Source organism: Triplophysa dalaica, chromosome 24, assembly GCF_015846415.1.
Source record: "Triplophysa dalaica isolate WHDGS20190420 chromosome 24, ASM1584641v1, whole genome shotgun sequence".
Lineage (NCBI taxonomy): Eukaryota > Metazoa > Chordata > Actinopteri > Cypriniformes > Nemacheilidae > Triplophysa > Triplophysa dalaica.
Window position 1 is genome coordinate 15,461,378 of NC_079565.1, and position 25,660 is coordinate 15,487,037.

General features: G+C 38.2%; 2 protein-coding genes across 2 annotated transcripts; both read left to right on the forward strand.

Annotated features, from left to right (window-relative positions):
- Positions 1-450: 450 nt before the first annotated feature.
- Positions 451-2,091, forward strand: LOC130413946 (histone H2A-like). The gene has a single exon (XM_056739497.1). The coding sequence runs from the start codon at positions 481-483 to the stop codon at positions 865-867; it is 387 nt and encodes a 128-aa protein (XP_056595475.1). The 5' UTR covers positions 451-480; the 3' UTR covers positions 868-2,091.
- Positions 2,092-5,525: 3,434 nt separating this feature from the next.
- On the forward strand, positions 5,526-25,333 carry ankrd27 (ankyrin repeat domain 27 (VPS9 domain)). Its single transcript, XM_056739496.1, is given in 30 exon segments — positions 5,526-5,860; positions 9,679-9,801; positions 10,031-10,141; positions 10,243-10,398; positions 10,681-10,816; positions 10,819-10,835; positions 11,341-11,400; positions 11,757-11,810; positions 11,896-11,961; positions 12,053-12,129; positions 12,643-12,770; positions 13,263-13,344; positions 13,463-13,595; positions 14,635-14,718; positions 14,965-15,089; positions 15,620-15,702; positions 15,817-15,932; positions 16,016-16,108; positions 16,209-16,406; positions 17,018-17,074; positions 17,149-17,262; positions 17,817-17,861; positions 17,956-18,075; positions 20,445-20,642; positions 20,945-21,064; positions 22,120-22,293; positions 22,505-22,601; positions 22,737-22,797; positions 22,890-22,941; positions 23,978-25,333. Coding segments are annotated over 29 exon segments (3,231 nt in total). The 5' UTR covers positions 5,526-5,860; positions 9,679-9,699; the 3' UTR covers positions 24,350-25,333.
- Positions 25,334-25,660: the final 327 nt, after the last annotated feature.

The window sequence follows — 25,660 nt, forward strand, 5'->3', positions numbered from 1 at the left end:
TTAGCAATATTGGTGACAAGAATAATAAACTAGAACCACCGAGATAACGGATTATATCGAAGCGCCGTCACTTGACGCTTCCACGACGAGCAAGACAACGAATAGCTGGTTTGGTTATTCTTTGGATGCTGTCTGGCAAAACTTTGCGATTGACGCTTTGCACTTTCTTTGCCGAATCCCTTCTCCCGTTTGCTTCTTCCGGACATAACTTAAATCAAGCGCAAAACAACATTTGGAGGAAGACTATGAAAAGGGTCTTCGCAGCTGCTTACAGGACCTAGTGGAGACATGCTAAAATGAAGGAGGGGCCAAGAAGGAATTTTTATACGTTGCGATGGAAGTTCAGTGATTGGTTTAAAGTTTTACCGGACTTCAACCAATAGGCGACTGAAAGAACTTATAAATGCTGGCAACCATAACCTCCATTTCTTAAATCGTTCGTGTTTTTAAAATCGTGAGCAGTTTTCATCTTGTGTAGCTATGAGTGGAAGAGGTAAAACCGGCGGCAAATCAAGAGCGAAGGCCAAGACTCGGTCATCCAGAGCGGGTCTTCAGTTTCCCGTTGGCCGTGTTCACAGGCTTCTTCGCAAGGGTAACTACGCTCAACGCGTCGGTGCCGGAGCTCCAGTGTACCTCGCCGCTGTTCTCGAATATCTCACCGCTGAGATCCTGGAGTTGGCTGGAAACGCCGCTCGGGACAACAAGAAGAGTCGAATCATTCCCCGCCATCTGCAGCTGGCCGTGCGTAACGACGAGGAGTTGAACAGACTTCTAGGTGGTGTGACCATCGCTCAAGGTGGTGTGTTGCCCAACATCCAGGCGGTTTTGCTGCCCAAGAAGACCGACAAACCCGCTAAGGCCAAGTAAACGACTTTTCTCCGGAATCATAAAAAAGGCTCTTTTAAGAGCCACCCACTCGAACCAAAAGAGAGCGGTTTTATGGCAAATCCAAACAAAGGGTTTCGAGCGGGAGCCCCAAGCTGCTGCTGCTTTTCGTTTGAGTGAAGTTATTTATTTATTTCTGATGATGATAAAGAGATGCGGCTAGTTGTAAAGGTTTTAACTTTAAGATTTGTGAATACGGGCTCTGGCGTTGAAAATAAAGTTCTTAATGGCCTTTCCTCCTAACAGGCCGAGGGGAGCGTTTTCCTTCAGCCTCATCCCACGTAGGTCGCGATTAAATGTATAATGTATATAATGTATATATATAATGAACATAAGGACTTAAAAGCTCATAAGAATGTTATGAAATAAGTCTGTTTTGCTAAACTGCTCAATGATAAGTTAAAGGAAATGCACTCTTTGCACGGCCACTTCCGCGTTTAAGCTCAGAGGGTGAAAACACATCCGCTGCCCTACTGGAAGCCATTCTTCTCTGCATAGAGCTGTGAACACGACATCGGAGAAGATGAATATTTGTACTCGATGTTTACATTAAATTCGCCAGATTACAATAAACGAAGTACTCAACACTTTACGATTAAAAATACATGCACAGCTTGGGTGCTATTAGCATGCAGCACGCAACGTTAAGGCTGGATAACACTGAATGACATCATCTTTACACCGAGTTTATCAACGATTTTCGGCCCTTAAATACCTTTACCTTTAAACATCAAATTTGTATGAATCTGACCAGATGTCAATCACACAGTTCCCGGTAAGACACAAGTCAGAGAAGATACAGCGTTTAGGAGCTTAAAGCTTCAATTTATTGTTTAAATTGTGTTACGTTTTCCAATGATCACAGACAAAGTCGTAATGTTAACCACAAGAATATGAGAAATGGTTAAGAAGGATAACATGAGAAGAACAGGGACGTCTTTTGAATAGTAGTGAGCATTTTACTGTGTATTGGGACAATTACATATAGTCAGTGTTGGGTGTAACTATAGTTACTAAGTAATTAGTTACTGTAATTTAATTACTTTTCCCTTGAAAAAAGTAAAGTAAGGGATTACTCATATGTTTTCTGTAATTTAATTACAAACTATTTTGATGTAATTAAACTAAATACTTTGTGAAATATATGCGTGTGCACTTGTGTAATTGACATCAACAGGTTTGACTAATAAAACTCTTCCAAATATACTAAGATCTCTATGTAGCCAAATATTCCAAATATTTTTAGTTTTCTTCACTTTAGAGATAAGATTGAACTGAACACATGACTGTCTATTTTTAGATATATGAATACAAAGATACATACAGATTCCATTACCGGTATATTTCCACTGATAAGTCTAGAAATATGTTTTTATCAACGCTCACGTTTAGGATGTTGTTAATACATAGGTCAAAGAGCATCCGGGTCACATGATCATTAAACAAGGCGGACGTAGTATGTCCGAAATGTATTCTGAGGCTGTTTCCAAATACACCCACTTGCAGTTTTGGCCACTTGAGAGCACGTGCACACGACATGGACGTAAGGTCGCAAATTTGTCTAATGTCTCAAAAACGCCAAAGTGCAGTGCCCTTAATGCACACTAAACCCACACTATCTTGAATACCGCTTCAGAGCGGTATTCATGACTAAGTGTATCCCATCATGTAAGTTATACAACTACTTTTTAAGGTTATCTTTATTTATTGTATGTTTGGCTAACACAAGTTTTTGTTTTGTTTTTGCTTTTTGGGTACAACTGCTTTGATACAATACAAATAAATCTGACTTGACTATAATTGATTAGATGTCACATATAACTTTTGGGTAAAACGTGGGTTGCATGTTCTAATGGTGAAAACTTCAGTGTTATGTAATTTGAAAAACTGCTTTTTATCACATAATTAAAAACACCACATTATTTACCGTTACATGTTTGCACTTGCTAAGTGTGTCCCAACGGGTTAGAAATACTACATGCTCACTTGGGATCTTCACACCCACTAGAACATTTGGGCCAAAAACAGGAAATAAGTCATGAAAGTGGTCAAGTGCAAAGACCGCAAGTGGGGGTATTTGGACACATGCTACTCCCACTCATGCTATACAGAACTGTTTACAAGGTCAATAGGTAACATTAGGTTCTTATTCAAGTTCAGTACATACTATCACAATGCGATTTCGGATGCAGCCATTCTCAATCGATCACAGATTGCATGAGTCACCATGGAAACGGCAAGGAAGTTTAAAGTTTTTGACTGTAAATTAGGGGGTTTTCCACAAAAGACTTAAATATGCATCAGTGTATAAAGTGCAGGATTAAAAATCATAAAATTTAATTATTTAAATGATATGTTTATAAACCTATAATCACTATAAATTAATTATTTTATAAAATATATAAATCTTTTAAATGCATACACTATTTTATACTATAATATTTACAATATATACACATCATGGCTATCTTTGTTACAAAAAGTGTAGATGTTTATAACTGTTATTTTAACATGTTTTCTATGATATTTTACCAAAATTGTGTTCTGTGTAATGTATTTGGCACATTGGTAATTTCGAAGGCAGTATAAAAGCTGTTTTTTGTTTCTTCTCTCTATGTTCCCTTAAAAATATACCTTTATTTGGTTTTCAGAAAACTGACTTTATCTGCAATAGTTGCTGATGTAGTTATATTAATGGAGACTCTTTTAATTCTAGAAACTACTACGTTGGTCATAATTTTGGAAAGATTTGTGTAATGCTTTTCAGTACACTACACTATGTGTGATAATTCATTTTGAGCAGAGGATGAAGGTCTGCTGTGACAGGTAGAGGTCTAAAAGGTCAGGACCAGGTCCAATATATCATGTCGCCTATATATATATCCCATTCAAATACACATACATTTAGTTTGTTTGTTTCTTTCTTTTGACTTTGTTTTTGAAAAGGCAATGGCTTTCCAAATTTTGAAAGAGGTGGAAACGGCCTATCCTGAACGTCTAATTGTAATTTGGAGAAAGGCTTTTAAATTTTAAAGTGTAAGAGGAGGCTGAGGATCAGAAAGACATTTTTAAGGGTTACAGTCAGTATGTAAATCCTTAAGTCTAAGTGTTTAAAGAGACATTTACCTATTAGTCAGGTATGGTGACCCATACACGAAATGTGACCCCTGCTTTTAACCCATCCTGTAAGTGGTGAACACACATACACCCGGAGCAGTGGGCAGCTATCACTGCAGCGCCCGGGGAGCAAGTAGGGGTAAGGTGCCTTGTTCAAGGTCACCTCAATCGTTACCCGCCGGCCCTGAGGATCGAACCGGTTGGTCACGATACCGACTCTCTAACCATTAGGCTAAGATTGTGTAAATGGATTTAAAATTATAAACATACCAGCTTGGGAATCAAACTTGCAACCTTTAAGTTTTAAATCTGGTTGTCTAACCATAAGGCCACAACCATCTTTGACCCAACGCATCAAATTTTGGCTAATAAGTGGACAAGAGTAATGATTTGCAATTGCTCTGGAGTTAATACTTCACTACTAACATCCTTAACTGTCGGAAATTGTAAGGTGTGCATATTTGTCCATTAATATTTGGAGATTTTTTAATGCACCTAATTCAAAGTATATGCAGTATTTAATATAAATACATAAAGTTTAACAATAACACCTTACAATATTTTATTTAAGGATTATTTCATTTAAAAGGTTAAATAATAAAGTTAATAATAAAATGAATTGTGAATGCTGAATTGCGATGGGTGAGAATGAAAATGTAATTGTAATATTGTTGTTAAATCATAATATATTATACATAATCTGTGCATTCACGCCCACTTGACGTTCATCAAAAACTCACACATGCACAGACAACCCCTAAAGATTAGAAACTAACACATGAACATAACCTGCTCCAAAGCAGATTATCTTCATAGAATGGGTTGCTATGGTTACTTAAATGTATGTTTTGATAAAATTCCACATTAAAATAGTTTCTTATTTAATTTTTTGCTTATTTATTTTCCATTAAGTCAGCTATTCAAGAATAAAAACGTTTAATGCAGTGCATTTTCTTACTTAAGATAGTAAACCTATGATGTTTTGTTGTAGATTTATATCAAATGTTAGTTGTCTCTGGGCTCTGTAGAGCTGAACAACACATCTTCTGTATTATAGAGAAATATTAAATAACAACAAATGTGCATTTAGGATCGTGTATACAGATATATAAGTATACACAAGCAATTGAATTACAAACATGAGTATCTATTGCATAACGCTCGGGTGGCATATCAACATATGAAATACAGAACAATAAAAACCGGCAGCTCCTGTCCTAAATAACAACAGTGGAACAAGTGTGGTCTTCACGCGGCGCTGCGCAAACTGATCAGCGAATGACACCAAAGTACCGCGAGAGTGAAAATGCACCGCTTGCTCTTCCCCGCGTGATAACCTCAAATCTGTCCCAAAAAGCAGTCCCATGTACCCTTCTGGACTCGTGCCTAGTGCCCTATGGGTCTGCACTTCCTGACGTCACCAAGTGCGGACTCAGAGGAGGCCCAGAAGACCGGAGTCCGGACACTGCACTTTGACGTTTTTAATACATTGGACAGAGTTGCGCTCTTCCTGTCGCGTGCACGCGCACAGAATGTGGCCAAGATCGCAAGTGGGGGATCTGCACGCAGCCAGTATTCGTTCACGTGAAGTGCACCTGCTCCCAAGTTAGGAAGCTTTAACCCATCACGAAACGGCACTTCCTTGTGTTACGCTTGGCAAAATGAAAGTTGACTCGTGATTGGTCAGAGCCGCATCGCGGGCAGCTTTGATTGGTCTGCATGAGTTTCGATGAATCGTCAGATTTGGTGGCGCTGTGTTGTTGACGTTAGCCGACTGGAGATCCTTTTGCGTTTCCTGTCAAACTCCAGCAAATGTTCGCGCTTTACCTCTCTGCCATCTTTTGCATAAATATATGAGGTAAGATCAACATTATTCATACACCGCGACGGCGTTTTTTTATTAGATCTGTGATGTGTTACTATGGATTTTCATTGTAGTATAAACATTCACTTCAGCATCATATCTGTGGACTATACTGTACTGTCGCTTATATTATTTTTGTTTGTTCGCTGGATCACCAAAGCATTTGCTTTTTCTACACACAAAATCACACAATCACACTCTATCTGTCATGTAACCTTAACTTGATTGGAATGTGTTTTGTTGAGTTGGACAAATGGCTAACTTAGCTAGCTTGTCTGGTTTGTCAGTTGTGAAACAAAGATTTGGTTAAAGTGTTAATACCGTGTGTGACAGATTGACATGAGAATCGCAGGCTGAAACGCATACCGTGTGTATCACACGATATGTTAACGTTACGTGAACTACAAACTGTACACACAGTATGTTTGATGCCATTGTTTTCCTTACACTAAACACACAGTTTTTATGATTAATTGTTAAATGTTGTATGTATAGACCACCGAACAATGCATGATTGTAAATATGATCATAACTAACTTACTGTAATGTTCAGATTGTTGAACTGAGACACATCCCATCATGTTATTTCATTAGAATTTTATGACGGTTCTGAGTAACGGCGGTCAACTTTTGTTTTATAAATAAATAAAACTAGATTCGTATTATTGTTAGTTTACACGTTGACATAAGTAAGATAATACAAATAAGTAAATAAATAATTAGACACGTGTTAACATATATATGACATATACATATATTGACCTATTTAAACATATTTATCTCAAAAGTGTCTTGTATTGTGCTTTCAGATGCACTGCCCTTTACATTTTTTAGCCCAATTTTGTTTTTGCAGTTTTTAATAATTTTTTCTAATGTCACACTTCATATTCCTTGCAGTTTCATGTGCTTTTTCATACCACATGTCATGATAATAAACACAACAGTTGCTTTAATTTTGATGTAACCTTTAAAAAGCCATGACTGAAGGCCATTGTTAGGCAAGACACAAAGTGGTGATGCAGATATATTAAGGTCATTAACGTTTATTAAGATGTTTATCTAATCCCCCTTTGGTCACATATAGACCACTTAGGAAAATGTATACAAAGATAGTACAGAAAAACATCTTGTTTCAGATTTTTATCACTACGCAAATATTTCTACTAAGTTCAACCAAACATCATCATGGGTTTCTTTGAGAACATCTTAAGTGAATCTGAAAATTCGAAGCATCAAGCTGATTTTAATTGTGAAATCATTTTCGACATGCCCACTGTTGCCGTCCATGCAAGATCCTGTCCTGATCACGGGGGCAAAGTTCTCGCTCAGCCCAGTCTGATATGCCCTGGAGAGACAGATCACATGGCAAATCTCACATTCTTCAGGGTCTCAGCAGACTGTCATCCAAACAATCCTCCCATGATGCTCAGTATGAGGGGTGGAGGCCCTGTGGAATATCAGTCGGCCTTGACCTCTCAGAGCGCCCATGTGATTCTGTAATCCTCAACAGTCTGAACCTCACCCTTATGGCTTTCTTCTTCCTCATTCAACATTGGAAAAGTTTGAAGGTTAAATTGTTCATGGTGTCTCAAGGTCTCTTTAACCACCATAAATATGTGAGTACGATTTCGGCTGATTCTCTTTTTTGCGGAAACATCCGATAAACATGACATTTGCAAGAAGCAGTGCTGTATTCTTGGAGAAAAGTGTAATAAAGTTAATGTGGCATGCTGCCGACCCCCCGAGATGCTGTTTAAACAACTGACGTAATATCAGCTGGATTGGTTGAGTCCTACAGATCATTTGAGGTTTTGGTCAAATTTTGATACATTTCTGTATTATGTATCACAGGCAGATATAATTCATATTAGAAAAGTAGGCAGATTAAAGAATCTCATTTTCGTTTAAGGTAAATGTTTGATATATTGTGAAACAAGAATCCAATCAGATTCAAGAGACCAAAGGAAATGAAAGTCTGCATTTTATTCACCCTCATTCCAAGGCTGTGTGACTTCTTTCTTCTGCAATACACCAGAGAAGATATTTTGAAGAGTGTTTGTATTGTATTTGTTAAATTGCGATATACAAACTTTAGCCGACCAAGCTAACTCTTCTACTGTCAGGAATGTAAATGGAAATATAATCCATGCGATTTTAGTGCTTTAGTTTGACTATTTGTGGTATTCAGAAAGACGTAAATATAAGAAGTGGCATGACATAACTCATTTTTCACCTTATGTGGTAGCACTCCGTTCATAATATCTTCTTTGGTTTTACTCTGAAGAGCCATGTGCATGTTTTGAAGGGCATGAGGGTAAATTAATAATGTTAGTTTTCGTTTTCGGGTGGATGTTCCCATTACTGCTGATGTAGTATATAAATGACTCCTTTCATTGTGAGTTGAGTGTTTTGAGCTTCTTGTGTTCTCTCTTCTTTTATTTGCATGGATACGGGCTTGTTTACTGTACATTGGAGTGTATTGAAGTTAATTGAATTACAAGGGGGCACAGATGAAAGAGTGAATAATAGATTTTTTTGGCTGAATCTCATGTGGTGTTTACGCAGATCGCCTTGTGGTTTGAAAGAACTCAGATAATCTCCTTTATTGCTCATATGCCGAGGATAAGAGTACTATGGATGTAACAAAATGCCCTGACAACGACTATTTGTTTATTTATTTGTAGTTCCTAAGATTTGCATATTGGTATATTTTTCTAGGGGATTTCATGGGTCATTTTCTCTTATGGCGGGGGTTCACACAAAATGCGAATTAAGCTATTTGCGTGAGTAAATTACACACAAAGTCAATACAAACATCAGGCAAATACATGGCAGGCAACGCGAATGACACGCGTTAATCTCGTCTTCCGCACAAATTGAAAATATGTGTCAGCTGACGTGAAAAGAACAAACTTTTCCCGCGAGTAATAAAGAGAGTGGAACGCTCTTCTTCGCTATTGGTGTGAAACCAGCAAAAAGGCTTGTCCACACCAGGACGATAACCGCACACGCTTCTCGGCAGCGTTTTTCAAAACGTTATTGGCGTTCATACCCAAATGATTTCCACTGGCGATGAGCCGAGTGAACGTGCAATTTCACTCCCTGACATACGTAGATGGCGCTTAATGCGAAACAGTAACAACACGGTATACTAGGTGGCGTTGCACAACTTTATGCTTCTGACACTCGCTTGTCACACAGAAACATTTATCTTGCTTCCTCTTCATCAATGTACGCTCGGAAAGATCGTTTTGTGCTTGACCGCCACCGAGTCTTGTTTACTGTAACTTTAGCAGCTCCAGGAAGTGAACAAAAGCCCTAATCTCATTGGTTGGCCAGTTGACGTGGGGCGTCAAACCAGAAAAACGAGCCTGATTCGCTAAAAAAACGCCTGCTTTTTTGCGCTTCAGTATGCATACTCACATTGGCGCCCTTTGTTTAGTCACAAGCAATAAATGTCCATGATAAGTGCGCACCATTATCGTCCCGGTGTGGACAAGCCATAGGCTTTAAATCCTTAAAGGCTTACCCTTTTTTTTGTACAATCCAATATTCAGTAAATTAAAAATGTCCTCCTTATATCACTCATATATGGCTTAAATGTAGTGTTTGCTAAGGCTAATAAATAATACAAATACAGTTTAGCAAATAATAACATAGAGACTGATCAGAAAAAACATTTTTAGCCACTTTAGCTTAACCCACATCTCCATTTTACATTTCAAAAAATTCCCTTTGTTCGTCTGTATCCTCTTCCTTATCTTTCTTGTCATTAAACTATTAACTCATTTTGTTTTCCTCTCTTTGTAAAGGAGCTGGAGTTTAGGACACATATGGCTGTGTATGATGAGAATATCCTGAAGAACCCTTTTTATCTGGCTCTGGAAAAACGCCGACCGGACCTGTGCAGCAGGGTGGCAGAACTGCGTGGCATTGTAAGAATCCGACCGCAGGAATAGCTCGCTTCTGTTTATGCCTCTGAGAGCAGAGATCTGAGTTTATATGTGGATAAAAGTTAGTCATGTATTCACTCATGTTAACTGTGGTCAGTAGTTCAGTTTACAATATGAATTGAGAATTAATGGTTAACTCTCTCAACTGTGTTGGACTAAAGTATCTTATTGTAAATTGCCTAAACCTTTATTTTTTGTCATTTTGTTGTAGATTCTGGTACCGTGTCGTGGAAGTTTACCAGTCGGAACATTTCCTGCATCTCAGTTTGATAGATATGTCCTTCAGCCTGCTGAGCAAGGTTACCAGACATTAGATGGGAAGGTTTGTGTCTGTTTACACAGTCTGTCACATAAAACTTCACATGAATCTTCCAGATTTCATTATAATGGAGCTGATTTCCTTTTTTGTGTACAATGTTGCAGGAAGTGTCTATAGAAAATAACCAGGTGCGACTGGATGCAGGGTTTCCCAGTCCCATTTCTGTCCCCATCTTGTTTGAGGAGACTTTCTACAATGAGAAAGAGCAGGCGTACAATATACTCTGTATCTCACGGCCCCTGGACTCTGATCACAGCCCGGTATTGTTTAATGGCTCATCCCATAACTGTACAGAAATTATAATTGACCAATGATATTTTGCCATGGTTAAAGCAACCCAGCAGAGTACAATAAAGAATAAATGTAAAAATAAAATTGCGTTTTCTGGATATTCAGTCAATGAATGTAGATGTGAACTCGGGACAGTCTGTATCAGAGCTCAAATCTGATTTCCCTTTTGATTGATCAACATGTTTGAGAGACTTTGTTTGCTGAATTGTTACTTTTATTGTTTAATGATCTTGGGGGATTTTTATTTGATAGGAGAGGTAAGTTCTGTTTCCGCAACATACTGTCTGAAGAAGATCGAGGATGTGAGAGAATTTTTGGGCCGTCATGCTGAAAAACTGGATAAGTTTGTGGAAATCTTCTGTCAGACCTTTAAAGAACAGGAGAGAAGGGCATTCGGCATCACATAGTAAGAAAAACACGTTTTATGCAGACTTGTCTATGTTTGGAAATGTCCCAGTCAAAAATATTACACCCTAAATGAAATCTCCAAATTGATTGGAAAATTTGGAGACAGTCTTGAAGGATTGGATAAGATTTAACATCACGTACATTCAATTGTTTAACAAGACATTTCCCTGAGACAATAGGAATAATGCATTAAAAGCCTGATATTAAATATGACACTACATGAAATACTGTAACTAGAGCAGGGTTTCTCAATCCAGTTATCAATAATCATATAATGATTTAAAAAAGACACAATTACCATTCAAAAAGCTACAACAACTCAAGATATATCTTAGTGTTTTTAATAATAATATTATAAATGTGTTTTATTCTAATATAAAGCATGATATTAAAATCCATATAACATGATATGTATATGCTGTACCAATGTACTTCCATCATTGTATTGTGTCTTGTGTTGGTGTAACTTTTGGATGTAAATGCTTACGTTTCCAATCCTTTAGGACTCTGTAAATACTCTTTACACAAAATGTCTTCAGTGCCTGTTGAAAGACTCTCATCTGGTAAGTTTGTTGTTATTGTTGTTGACGTTATTGTTGACGTTATTGTTGTTGTTGACATTGTTGTTGATGCTGCTGTTGATGCTGCTGATGTTGTTCATGTTGTTCATGTTGTGGATGATGTTGATGTTGTTGTTTTTGACGTTGTTGTTTTTGATGTTGTTGCTGTTGTCGTTGTTGCTGTTGTCGTTGTTGTCGACGTTGACATTGTTGTTGATGACGGTGTTGTTGTTGATGAAGTGGTTGTTGTTGTTGTTGATGACGTGGTTGTTGTTGTTGATGTTGATTTTAGTTTAAAACACAATACTCAGTAATGGCATTCACTGAGATGCTAAGGTAGTAAAACATCTCAATTTCAGAAACTCCTGGCAAGACAAGAAATTCAGATGACTCTACTCAAACAAGCAGTGGAGGTCTGTTTTAATCCAACCATTTTATCTCTTCTCTTATTTTCTAAAGTTATTGTATATTATAATTCTTTTTACTTTCCTTCATCAGATGTACATTCATCATGGCATCCATGATCTACTCTTTAGTTATGTGGGAACTCTTGAAGCTAGTCGGGTACTGTTTTTCTTCATTGGTTATTTTCAACATTCTTAATGACTGGACTTCCACAAGCATAGTGCTGAAAATGTAAGTTTTGTTTGGACAGGATGCAGCGTTCAACAAAACGACACGGTCGCTACAGGATCTGCAACAGAAAGATCTGGGTGTGAAGACAGAATTTAGGTGAACTTTCACACTGTTTATTTTATCAATAAATAAGAGAATTGAGTTGAATTGAGCTGGATAATAACACCATTGTAGTTCTCTGCAGAGCTGATTTTACATTGCTTCATCATTGATACAGTTTATGAGTGTTAACCTGTTAAATGTTCAGTTTATCTCTATCTATTTTACCAATGTTAGGATTTTTTGGCATTTCGTAAAACAGTTTGGTTAAAAAAGTGAAAAAATAATCTATGTTTAAATTTTACAACAATAATGATTTACAATTTGACCTGTCGTGTACGTGCCTGCGACTTTCTGTTTCAAACAGAGATGGCGACAGAGAGGCCAAAATTACAGAATTGAATGTTTAATAATGATATTTAGACCACAATTAGGCACTGAAATATCATTGAGATATCTAGAAAGACAACTGTCACTCAAACACTACATCAACAGGTTTCACATGTTACAGTGTTACAAGTACGCCACAGTATATTGAGTTGATGTAGTGACCAGATGTTTCTCCTGCAGTCTAAATATCCCTCGAGCTAAGTGGGAGTTGAGTGAACTGAACGCTTGTAAGTCTCCTCAGCAGAAGCTGCTGTGTCTCAAGAAGGTTATTCTGACCATCATGCAGCCGATCAGACGCAATGATGCAGGTGTGTGCAACTACACAAGACCAATTACATACAAATGCAGTGCTTTTTGAACACTAATATGATAATCATACTATAATTCTTTCTAATATCTTTTAATATTATGTAGACACACAGCACAGTTTAGCGGCCAAAAGTGATGTCTGGGGGCATACCTGTACAGTATTTGCCTCTAATGACCCCCGGTTCAATTACACCTTCAAAAACTGCCTCAGTTGTGTACCTTTTGATTTTAGAACAACTGCACTGTGTTTCTCTTCAAGTCTTGTAAGAGGATTAGTTGATGTGTTCTGTGTCGGACCTTGCGTTTCACATACACAAACAGTGCATTGCTAAACCAACAAGCTGCACATTGTGTGTGTGTGTGTAAACTACTAATATCTGTCTTATCTGCATCTGTGGTCAAAGCTTTTCATCTTGAAAGGTTTTCTTTTTGGATGTGTGCCTTGTAAAATATGTTAATAATGTATGTTTGCGATTGTGTGTTTGTCACAGCTGTTAACATTGAGGCCATGTGTGCCGATGATCTGCTGTTAGTCATTCTCTATCTGTTGGTCAAAACTGAGATTCCTAACTGGTGAGTTTGTTTTTCACTTTCTGGACCATATCTATTGAACCGGTCCATTGGACGGATTATGAAATAACACTGATCAGTGTTGTACACTGTTAATAGTTTGGTGGATTTGTCTTCTCAGGATGGCGAATCTGAGTTATATCAAGAATTTCCGCTTCTGTAACTCATGTAAGGATGATCTGGGTTACTGTCTCACTTCATTCGAGGCCGCTGTGGAGTACATCAGTCAGGGTAACCTCAACCAGAGCACACTGGTAAGACCTACAGGGAATCTAACGTCACAATTCACTTTATGAAGTCTCTGGTCAAGTCTAAGTGAACTCACCAAAGAGGAACTGCTTTATAGGAACTATAACACAAATAGAGAATTCCCCTCATTGCGTTTGCAAGGCAGACATTGACACAGACAGTGATGTAATTCTGGACACAATAGAACGTTTTCAGTTTCTTTTTAATAATAAAAATGCCAGAATGATGCTGTTTGACTTGCATGAGCTGAACTTGCAGCGTCTTAGAAAACATTCTGAAGACCACATTCCCTAAAGTCACATTTTAAAGTTAAGAAGCTTGGAAAGGATTTAATCCCATCATGCTTTAGTGATTTAAAGGGATAGTTCACTCAAAAAAGAAAATTCTATCATCACTTACTTACCTTCGAGTTGTTCCAAATCTGTATTTATTTATTTGAACCAAACAGACCTTGAGTCCCATACTGGGAAAATGATTTAATATTTTCCAAATGTGTTCTGTTGAACACAAACAAATACATTGTGAAGAATGTATGACGGCTAGGGTTGGGTATCGTTAACCGGTTCTAAATTTCAAAGAACGGGGGATTCGATAGGACGAGCGCATCTCGGTTCTGTTTATCGATTACTGACTTTTTCAATCACTCGAGAACGGCAGTGAGCATTTTACAGTTGTATCTGTCTGCCAGGACCTGCGACAAGGACCTAATCTCATTGCGCAGTTCATTACCATCGGGCATCAGCACTATAAACGCAGCAAACGTTTGGTTAAACTTTGTGAAAAAAGATGATAGCATTGCCACGTGCAATACGTGTGGTCAAGATATTTCGTTAAAGGGAAATCAAGTACCTCTTATATGATGAAACACGTCATTAATCTGAAGAAATGCACCGTGTTTAAGTCTCTTAACCTCGAGTCCTAATGGCACAACGCACCAGATAAATGACAGCTATTAGCAGCGTCTCAAACTCAATACAAAATACAAATTTCCTTATTGGGGTGAAGCATCGCTTTAATGAGTCATGTGTGTTTTTTGATGGACAGGAAGCAGGAAACAGAATGTCTTTCAGACAGAAGTTGGACCTGCTCTCCCAGAACGCTGCCACACCTATAGACCATCTGTTTGAGGTGAATGTCTCCTCAAGATGTTCAGATCTTCACAACTCAACACCATTACTTCTTATAATTAAGAAATTCTTCCAAAACAATCAAATATGTATATTTTTTGTGTAAAATTAGCAAAAGGAGATCAGATGTGACATCCAACATGAATAACACAACAGCGTCAAGTGTGCTGTTCTGATCTGTGAGGTCATATAAGTGTTGTTGTATGTGTTACATTGACCATGTGTGTGTGTATTTGTGTGTTGGCAGCACATTGGGAGTGGTAATGTGTCAGAGGTGCAGCGTTTGCTGTGTGAGAGTGAGAATGAAGAGGACGGTGTGAAGATGTGTCACCCGCTCTGCTCATGTGATGCCTGTGACCTCCGTATCTCAGGGTCAGTCCTGACACTTCCATCATGTGTATGATCTACACCTACAGGAATGTATAGAAACCTCACAATGAGCCAGATTTATGCATGTTTAATGAGTTTTTTTCGTCGGGTGACGTCAGGACCGAAAAACCAATCGCGTTCAACAAGGATATCACAAGTTCCTTATGTTTCTCAGGAAATAATTACGTGCGGATATATGGAACACACAAATGTATTTCAAAAATGTAAAGTCAGCATGTGAACCGGACAGAGGGCAGTATCGAAACAGTTCTGTGGTCAGGGTTGCAAAAACGTCTGGCATTCATAACCACGTCTTCTTTTATTATAGTTGATGCTTTATATAGTAAATACTGCACTTTTTTTTTACGTTGGGACTGATTCAATCTGTGACGTTTCAAATATACAGAAATCTTGTTTTGAATACAGGACAGTACAATAATAATAACTACACCGCATAGTAAAGAGGAAGTGTGCAAGTGTTTGGAGATGAAGCAACTTTTCGTCATTGTCTTGTTCTTCTTTCATTTATTCAGGAGGTTAAACGATCCGTCCATCGTCACTCCATTCTCACGTGATGACAGAGGTTACACTCCTCTTCACATCGCTGCTATTTGTGGTTAGCTGTGGTCTCACATCTAAACTCTTCTGTTGAAACACCCTCACACCTTATGTCTCGCAAGGTTTAATGAATCCAAACTATTCATTGTGAATGTGCTGTTGTGTTTGTTAGGTCAGTCTGCACTGATCGATCTTCTGGTTTTAAAGGGAGCCGTGGTGAACGCCACCGACTATCATGCCCTCACACCGCTGCACCTCTCCTGTCAGAAGGGTTTCCAGGGAGTCACGGTCAGACACGTTTTGCTCGGCCAGGAATAGTTCAACTGTAATCAAAAGATTGCGGATTGACACTTTTGTGTTTTCTGGTGCAGTTGCTGCTGTTGCATTATACGGCGAACACAGACGCTCAGGACATCAACGGCAACACTCCGCTTCACCTGGCCTGCATGTACGGACATGAGGATGTGAGGCGTCGTACAGTTTACATTTCCTTAAAACTCTCCACAGCTCTTTAGAAGTTTTATTGGGAACTTTTCATTGAAAAGTCTGTGGTTTGGTTTATAGTGTGTGAAGGCGCTGGTTTACTTCGACCTGCACGCGTGCCGGCTGAACGTTCAGAACGATAAAGGGGACACGCCGCTGCACATCGCCGCTCGCTGGGGTTATGAGGGCATCATGGAGGTGCTGCTGGAGAACGGAGCATCAACCCTCATCCATAACAAAGCCAAAGAGACGCCGCTGCACTGCGCTCTCAACTCAAAGGTCCATAAAATACAGTGTTTATTCTGTCCTGAAGAAAATAGTTAAAAGGGGTCATATGACACGAATACGTGTTTTTCTGTGTCTTTGGTGTGTTATAAGTTACCCATGCATGTATCTAAAAGCGAATGCTCACCCAGATCTGCCTGAAACACCTCATGTACCACACACACAAATCTACATCAGTTGGTGGTCTGATTTGACTAAGACCGCCCAAATATATACACAAGTAATGTGGTGTACCTGTCAGTAAAATTGAGGAGGAACCTGATGTTCCAAATATGGTCAGAGGCGTTACATTTCCCTCACACGCTTGCAGTATTCCACCAATATCTACACACTGGTGAACTGGCCAATCAGAGCACACCTCGCTTTTCAGAGCCATGAGCTTTGTAAAATTCAGAGAGCCGGAGCAAAGAGGAGATACTAACATGCACGGTATGTGGAAATTTTAGCCGTGTCACATGACCCCTTTAAATCTCATAAAATCCCATCTACAGTCTTCTTTAAATAGTAAAGATGGTTTAGTAGATGTTTAGAAAATGTTCCTGTGGAATTCTAAAGTAATAGAAGGACCAAGAAAATGTATAATCTGTGACAATTTGATGTTGTAGATTTTATCGTTGCTGGAGCGCAGACACAACGACTCTAAATTGGAAAGTGGATTTGAGGTGAGGTTTAAAACTAATGCTTCTGTTTATTATCAGACGGACGTGTTTATCTGATGACATCATTTGTGTTTCAGTCTCCTAGTAGATCACCACAGCCGTCCGACTGCAGCAGTAGACGCTCGTCTGTGTCCACCATGTCTTCACTGGAAATAACAATACCAGAAACTGAACGCATCAAACACAGAGAGGTAAAGACAGCGCCCCCTGGAGGATGGATGTAACTATCCTTTTGTGAAAACGCTGTGCGCACTAAAAGCGAAGCATTGCATTCCTCGCTCTAGATTGTTTGCAGGATCACTTCGTTTTCAAGTCGCTTGCACTAATAAAAACATCAAGTGCAGTTTGACACGTCTTTGCACATCCGGAAGTCAAACTGTATGTCAATAGGCTCTTTGCACAGATTTCCTTCTAGAGTTGACATATTTCAACTCGCAGGGAAGACGCGATTGAGGCGAATGTCGTGCATTTGTGGCAAGTGTGTTATTGAAATAATTACATTTGCGTTTGGTGTGCACAGACCATTATAGTTTTGAATTATTAAGCTTTAACTTTTGCCTCTCTGTCGCCATCTCTGTGGAAACAAAATATTGCAGGTTGCTTTACATGATTTTCTGAATGCTTTAATAAAGCAATAAAAAGTAATGAAATAAATGAGTTGCGTCAGTATGACCGTATACTGACATGGAGAAATGATCCGAAACAAGTGTGTGTTTGATTTCTGTGTCGCTCTTGTTTTGGACAGATCGAGAAGTTGTTAAGAGCAGTGGCTGATGGAGATTTGCAGATGGTGAGCTCATAGCATCACTTCAGTTATACTTCCTAATGTGTTCAGCACTGAGCTGCAGTACTATCAGATACCAGCGGATGTGTTTGTGTTTCAGCTGCGTTATCTTTTGGAATGGGTGGATGAAGAGCCAGAGGAGGAGGAAGCTGAGGTTTCAGCTAAGATGGAGCTGTGCCATCCTCTCTGCCAGTGTGCCGACTGTGAGCCTACGCAAAAGGTCTGAATATGCAAACATACATCTTATGAATGTTTACATGAAGAGTTTGGTTCCAAAACGCCAAATCAAATGAGTTTCCACCAAATCAGTATTGTATCAGGTCTGTATTGAAAAGTCACTTCGCAAATACAATATCCGCCGTGTTATTCTGTCATTTTTTTTCTCCCTTTTATTCCAAACCGCAATATACGCCAGTCTCACTTCTCTGCTTAATCCAATATATCCACTCAACCAATCACAGCACACCATTCCTAGTTTCCCTGATAGACTTTGTACTTTGTGTTAAAAAAAAAGAATTATTTTGACTGCATTGATGAACCTGTGCTGGTTTCTGCTGTGGGGAAGAAACGTAAACCATCGATAATCGAATCATTTACATGAGGAGATCATTTATAGCCTTCAAAAGATGACCCATTGAATTCATTTTAGGAACGATGACTGATTGAATGAATGTAAGATTAGTATTGAGTTCACAGGCTGTCATATGTGGATCAACTCACTTTGTTGTGTATGTGTATCAACAGTTTCAAAAATTGTCATGGGTTTTATTGCATTTTGGGGGAAAAAATATCAGTTTTTCAAAATAGACTGTTTTCTGTTTCTAGAACCTAAAGATAATATGTAGAACTTTGAAACAGAAAATAGTGGTTTTCATCTTGCCACTCAAATTAATCAAATGGATTTATAGGGTTTTGGAACCAAACTCTTCACATATTCTGCAGTTTTCTTTTTTTTCTAGTTTATCATTTTATTCACACATCATTAAAGGTGCAGTTTGTAACCACTTTGCAGTAAAATATCCAAAAACCACTAAGCTAGTGTTGTATATTTTGATCAGCCGAGTACTTACAATATCTCAAATGTTTCCAACTACTTTTAAATCATTAGGAACTCTCCATTCTAAACAGTGACACGGGGCTGTGCAGTCGCCTGTCAATGGCCTCATATCCGCGTTCCCCCTGTTACCGCCTTTACTGACGTAGAAATCGCATGACAATAGTGTTGTGGATATATGTAAAAGTCATGTATAGCATCTAGCAAGCCACTAGCTTGTTTTAAGCAGTCACTTATTAATGGACCACAATTATACGCAACATTTATAAAACTTTACCTCATCTCCTAACATGATTTCTCGTTCCTGTTTGATTGATGACCATCAGCGGTGGAGTTGAAGACAACAGATCCCATCATTCCACTCTACTTCACAGTGTCATCAAGCTACAGCATTGTTGTTGTTTTAATATACAAACTGCACCTTTAAGTCATTTAAAATGAAAATTCTCTCATCATTTGCTCACCCTCAGATGGTTCCAAACATGAGTGCATTACTTTGTTCTGCTGAAAACAAAGGAAGATATTTTGGAGAATGTCAGTAACCAAACAGATCTCATACACCATTGACTCCCATCGTATTTATTTTCCCTACTATGGCAGTCAAAGGGGGACGAGATCTGCTCAGGTACTGACGTTCTTCTAAATATATTCCATTGTGTTCAGCAGAACAGGGAAATGTTTACAGGTGTGGAACAATCTAATGGTCATAAATAATGACATCATTTTTATTTTTGGCTGAACTGTCCCTTTAATCAAAGGTGGACAATACTTAGTAACATACTTGAGAGTATCCGTATATTATCAGTGTTTTCACTTTTATTTTGCTACATTATAAAGCTTATGTCACGCTTCATACTTCACTACATTTCATAAATACATGATGGATGTTTTACCTTTATACTTTAAAGAGTTTGTTTGGACATTTCAACTGTCCAAGTTCTTACTCTAAGTGGTTTGTGTGACCACACCTTTATATCTGATATCAGACATTTCTCAATCAATGTGAGACCTTGCCCATTGAGAACCTATGGTGAGCGGATTCTAAGCTGATTTGATCACAGCGTATCTTTGTTTTAGTTTTGTGTAGGATAACCCAGTAGATCAAACATTTGACAGCTCTTTGTTTTTTAATCATGTGGGTCATTGGGTCAAAGCATTGTAAGCATGTATCCGAAAGATGTACCGTCTGAAACACAATCGCAATATTAATACACCAGTAAAGGAAACATTCAAATAATCCTCAAAAATCTTGAGCCGGTCACAGACTTCTTGCACACTGTATGAAGATAAAGATGAGTACACAAAGTAACCTGCAGTTTTATGTTTCAAACAGAGATGGTGATAGAGAGACAATCCTCTTCATAATTTAGATATTTATTCAATATTTATACGATTCATCAATCATCACTCTTTTGTGCTCTGTCAATATTGCATTGGCTGTTGCGTTTGGCCGAACAGTTGTCTTAATCTTTAAAATAAATGTATGTGGTACAATAGTGTAGTATGTGTGTGGTTTACGAACGGTTTGTGTTCAGAAAACAGCCGGCGTGCAGCAGGATGGTGTGGGTGTGAACAGCAGAAGTGTTGACGGCTTCACTCCGCTTCATGTGGCAGCGCTGCACGGGCACACAGCTCTGGTATCTCACCTCACCCGTCACGGTGCCAACATCAACGCTCGCAACAATCAGAGCGCCACTCCACTGCACCTGGCGTGCCAGAACACCCACATACAAGTGCGTTCAACCTGACCAATCACAACTTGCATCTCAAACCCTAACTCATCTAACACAAAAATAGGTTGAATTTATGTTCAAGACAACATCTCACAAAAGCAAACCATCTGAAAGGGAAATCAATCCCAGCGGATAAAATCGGGTTCTTCCCTGCTTGATTTATATCGTAATGTTGTGATTCACTCAAAAATATACTACATAACAGATCTGGCATTGTAAATGTAATGTTGTTTTTAAACATCAGTAGCGTAAAATCTTTCATAGTTACAGCGCCCTCTTCTGGCTGTTGTGTGTTTGTGCAGGTGGTGTCTGCCCTGCTGGAGTGTAACGCCAAACTGAACAAGAAAGATCATTACGGGAACACACCGCTGATCCACGCCTGCCTAAAGGGACATGTGGAGATAGCCACCGTCCTGCTGGAGGTATAAAGACATCCACCTTTAAATAAGATGTATTACATCGTGCTGGTTCCTATGATTTTGTTTTTAGATTTATGTAGTTTGAAATAAAAAAACGTTAATAGGGTTTCATTACTACAAACAAGCATATCGCTTCTTCAACCTTGTATCTCCACTTTTCAATATTTAATCATTACTATTATTCACACTTTGTTTTTCTGGGGTTTGCAAATATCAAACCAGTAAAAAGTATCAAAAACTGCTTGTCAACCTTGACAACCTAATCATTTTAAAAGTACAGTGTTCTTTCCATTTCCTGAAAAACTGCGGATGTGAACATCCAAGGTTTTGGGAGGACAGCAACAATATTAATCCGTTTGAATTTTGGCAGAGCATCATTTGAAGAGTTTATTTCCAAAATGAGTAAATATAATAAAAAATCATGTTTTTTTATTGTTCATTCTGATAAATATCAACCGAAGATTTGTTTTTATTTAAGCCGTAATAACTCAATAAATACAGCTAACTTAAACAATAAAACATGATAACATAATAATAAAACATGAGTTCATAAAGAAAGGAACAGAGTTATCTCATTTTGGAAACAAACTCTTCATTTGTACTTCCATGTATTTCCATATATTAACATGACGTAAATGCTCCTAAACAGCTCTTGTTATGTACCCTACCGTTCTCTTAACCATACAAACCTTTTGACCTATGCTTATATGTCAGAAATGAGTTTTGTAGACCAAATTTGGTTGAGCGAACATATTAGTTCCTTCATTACGAAACTCAAATTCTTCCGCTCAAAAGTTGAAATGAAAGACGTGATGAAATGACTTTATAAAGGACATTTCTGTAAATTAAACACAAAGACTGACTACACTGAAAATGATCAAATAAGTTGAGTTGGTGTTTCTCATAGTTGATACGTTTGTTGTTTATAAAATGAGTAAATGACTCTAATCTTTTGAAGTGGATGCGGGGTTATTTGATTCCATATGAATGATCTTGTGTTTGTAATGTGTGGGACAGAAGTGAAACATGAATGATGAAGTGTCATGTCTGTCAATCAGAGCGGTGCATTGGTGAATGTGGTTAATAATCACGGTAACACGGGTCTTCATGAGGCCGTGAGGGGAGGACACGTCCAGCTGGTGGAGCTGTTACTGCACAGAGGAGCTCTGGTACACATACGCAACAAGAGACAGAGAACCGTCCTCGACTGTGCACACGACACCAGCGGCAAGGTGTGTGTGCGCTCAGTTTTCATGGTTAATCCTGCACTTTTATATACACATATCTTAAATGTGTCCGTCAGGGATGTTACAATAAAGAACGCATTAAACCTGGTTATGCTCGGTTGGTTGTTTGACACACATTTTATATTTCAGATTTTTGATATAAACCATTTAATGTTATTTCCTCTAATCTAAAAGATATTTTCTTTTTTTCTCAAAGAACACTGAGATTCAGAAGCTTCTGCAGAAAGCGTGTGCTGAGACTGTTGAGTCTAACCTGATCAAATCACACTCCGCAGGGCCAGAGAGGATTGTGGGTAAGAAGCTGATAATTAACACGGCAGTAATTCATTTCCAAAAATACTGTGTTCTTCTATGTTGTGTTTTATATTATATGAAGTGCTGTTGTTTATTGCTAAAAACAATATTTGTTTTACTCTTAATACACTCAGAAATGCAAAGACGTCAGAGTCCTGACGGTGGCGGTGGCAAGATAACAGACTCTAAACAAAGGTATCCTCATGAGCAGCCTGTGTAGTGTTATTTTTTTTTCTTTTTGTTGTCTCCGTTCACTCTCTAACTTTTTAAAGTTTCGCTCTTTCTAGATCTCAGAACAGGTCTGACAGAGCTGAGAGCACCACAGGCGCAGTAGATCAGGTACTGTTCTGTACATGTACACACAATACAACATACAGCTGTGAAACAGTCAAGAGACTTTTTCTAAAATATTTTTAGATAGAATAATCGTTTCGGTTTCATTCTTTGAAGTATTCAAAAAATTCTCCCAAATTTCTAAAATAATATTTGAAAATAGAAAATATTGTTTCTATTTGCATTTATTTGCAGATAATAAAAACAGGAGTAACAGGTAAAAATCCGTTTTCAGACCTAAAATACTCTTAGAAGCAAAACAAAAGTAATACATGAAGAGTTTGTTTCCAAAAAAGAGAAAACTCTCTTTTTTTCTTCCAAAATCATGATTTTTTTACTGTGCATTCCAATTCATATCATCAAACTCCAGTTGGTTTGTTTTGATTTAAGCCATAATGACTCGGCTAAAAATACAGCTAACTAACAAAACAAAAAACATGATATCGTAATAAAAAAACAGTTTTTTGTTAAATAAAATAAAAACGAGATATCTCATTTTGAAAACAAACTCTTCATTTGTACATGTATTTAGGAAAAGTTCAAACATAATTATTAATTTCATAACCTGGATTTTTTCAGTTTCACGTGTCTTGTCATTCTGTCAGTATTTCACATTGTGTTGGATGACTTGATCATGACTTTGTTAGATTTGTTAGACACTGAACTGGAATGGACACAATACATCTAGAGATGATGATTAAATGAAAATGCTCTCTGTATATATGAACACACATAAAATACAATTGAAAACACTTAATCATTCCCATATGATCCATCACTGAATTATTCTCATGGTCTCAAATGTTTAGATACAAAACAAAATTCACTTGTCATTTTGTGTCAAGACTGATTCACGTTTTATAATCTGATGATAATACTGATTCTGTTATAGGTTATAGCTAAAATGTAATGTTGTCATTCCCCCAGAATGGCACCACAAGGAAAATTTTCACGCTGAAAAAAATCCCAAATGTATCTTGACAAGGGCTTCATGGTGCAGTGAATAAATGAATATAACTTCTGTCGCATCTGCTTTTCTCAGACTGACAGACGGAGACTGACGAGAGGAGAAACGATAGACAGCAGCGCTCCGTTCTGTCATTCTCAGACGCAGTACGACTCATCCGGCATACACTCGCCACACGCCAAGACCAAGAGCCTGACCCGCTGTCACACCATCAGTCAGGACCTGACCCGCCACACGCTTCAGACCCCAGAACACATCTCCACTGCAGACCACACAGATGAGTTGAATAAACTTCAGGAGTCCACCGTCTCCCTCCAACCCCCACCCGACCTCGAGCAGGTGACCAGGGGCTCAGCGTCAGGGCGGGATGAGGAGAAGGACGACGCTCTGTGCAGAGGAAGTGATGCGGAGTCAGCCTCTACAGAGATGGACAGTGTTGTGTTGTGATTAGATACACTGTATTAGCTTTTTGTTTCCATGGCTACAGTGTCTAAAGGTTATTAACTTAAATATGCAGAACCTATGAGTGGCATTATGGCAGCTGGTGGGTTTTTCCTCATGTCTCTGGTTTACAATATAATCATGGGTTTTAGAGATTTTACGGGTCTGAGTTAAGCTCCACAGCAAGAAGTGAAAATGAATTTGGTCGTTGTGAACAGAAATTAAAAAAATGATTAAATGCATTTTGAGATGACTCTTTAAAATGAGAACCAGCCTGTAATGAAGGATTTGTTACTGACACATATAAAGGGAGACGTTCAGAATGACTTGTGCACAAAAATGATGGACCTTTTTTTTATTGCACTTTTTTCTGTTAATAAAGGGACAGTTAGGTATGGAATTGCTTGGTAGCATCAAATTTGTTTGATTTGTTTTGCATAGGTTTAATATCAGTGTTACATCGTGGTTTTACCAACAAAGGCAACCTTTTACTAGTCACTTTATATTTTTTTGTTTTAGGTTCTGTTGTGTGTGAATATCCTTTCTAAATCAGACAAAAAAGTATGTTTTAAAATCCCAACCAGTTTAATGATGAATGTTTAGGTTTGCAAGTGTTATCTATCTGTGGCCGGCAGGGGACAGTGTTTTCATCCGCAGCTCTAACGCACTTTACGCACCTGCAACATTTGTTTGGTTTGTGTGCAAAAAACTTGTCTTGCAGTTCGCTCACTTTACATTGTGCGTCTCTCTTAATTTAGTCATGAATGCTGGACATGAACGTGTTAAATGCCTGAATGTAAAGCAGAGATGGCTTGTCTTTGAATGTGTGTGTTCATTTCGGCATGGGCTTGCTGTGACCAATCCGGAAATCTAGAGAGGAGTTATTTTTGTATAATTGCTTTTCAGTGTCGTTTTGTGTGACAATGCGGTAAATGTGCCTTATTTAATTTGTGCCAAATAATCTCTAATAAACCCTTACGAGAACAAAAATAGTTTTTTGATGTCACTTCAGGTTCATTCATCACGCGATATAAATGGAAAGTACATTGAGTGCATTGACAGTATGATGTATCTCTGCTTGCACATTTTGACAAATTTAGGTTATCTGGGTATTTAATGCATGCACAACATGTTCATACCACACACATACTTCATAAATAATACTAGAAGGAGAAAAATAGGCTATTCATAACATAGTAGCCTACATTATAGGCAGCAAATAACACGAAAGCTTACATATTGTGCCATTGAACAATTTATTTGTCACTCATAATTTGGACATCCACCGGATCACACAATGGACATGTGACTAGAATA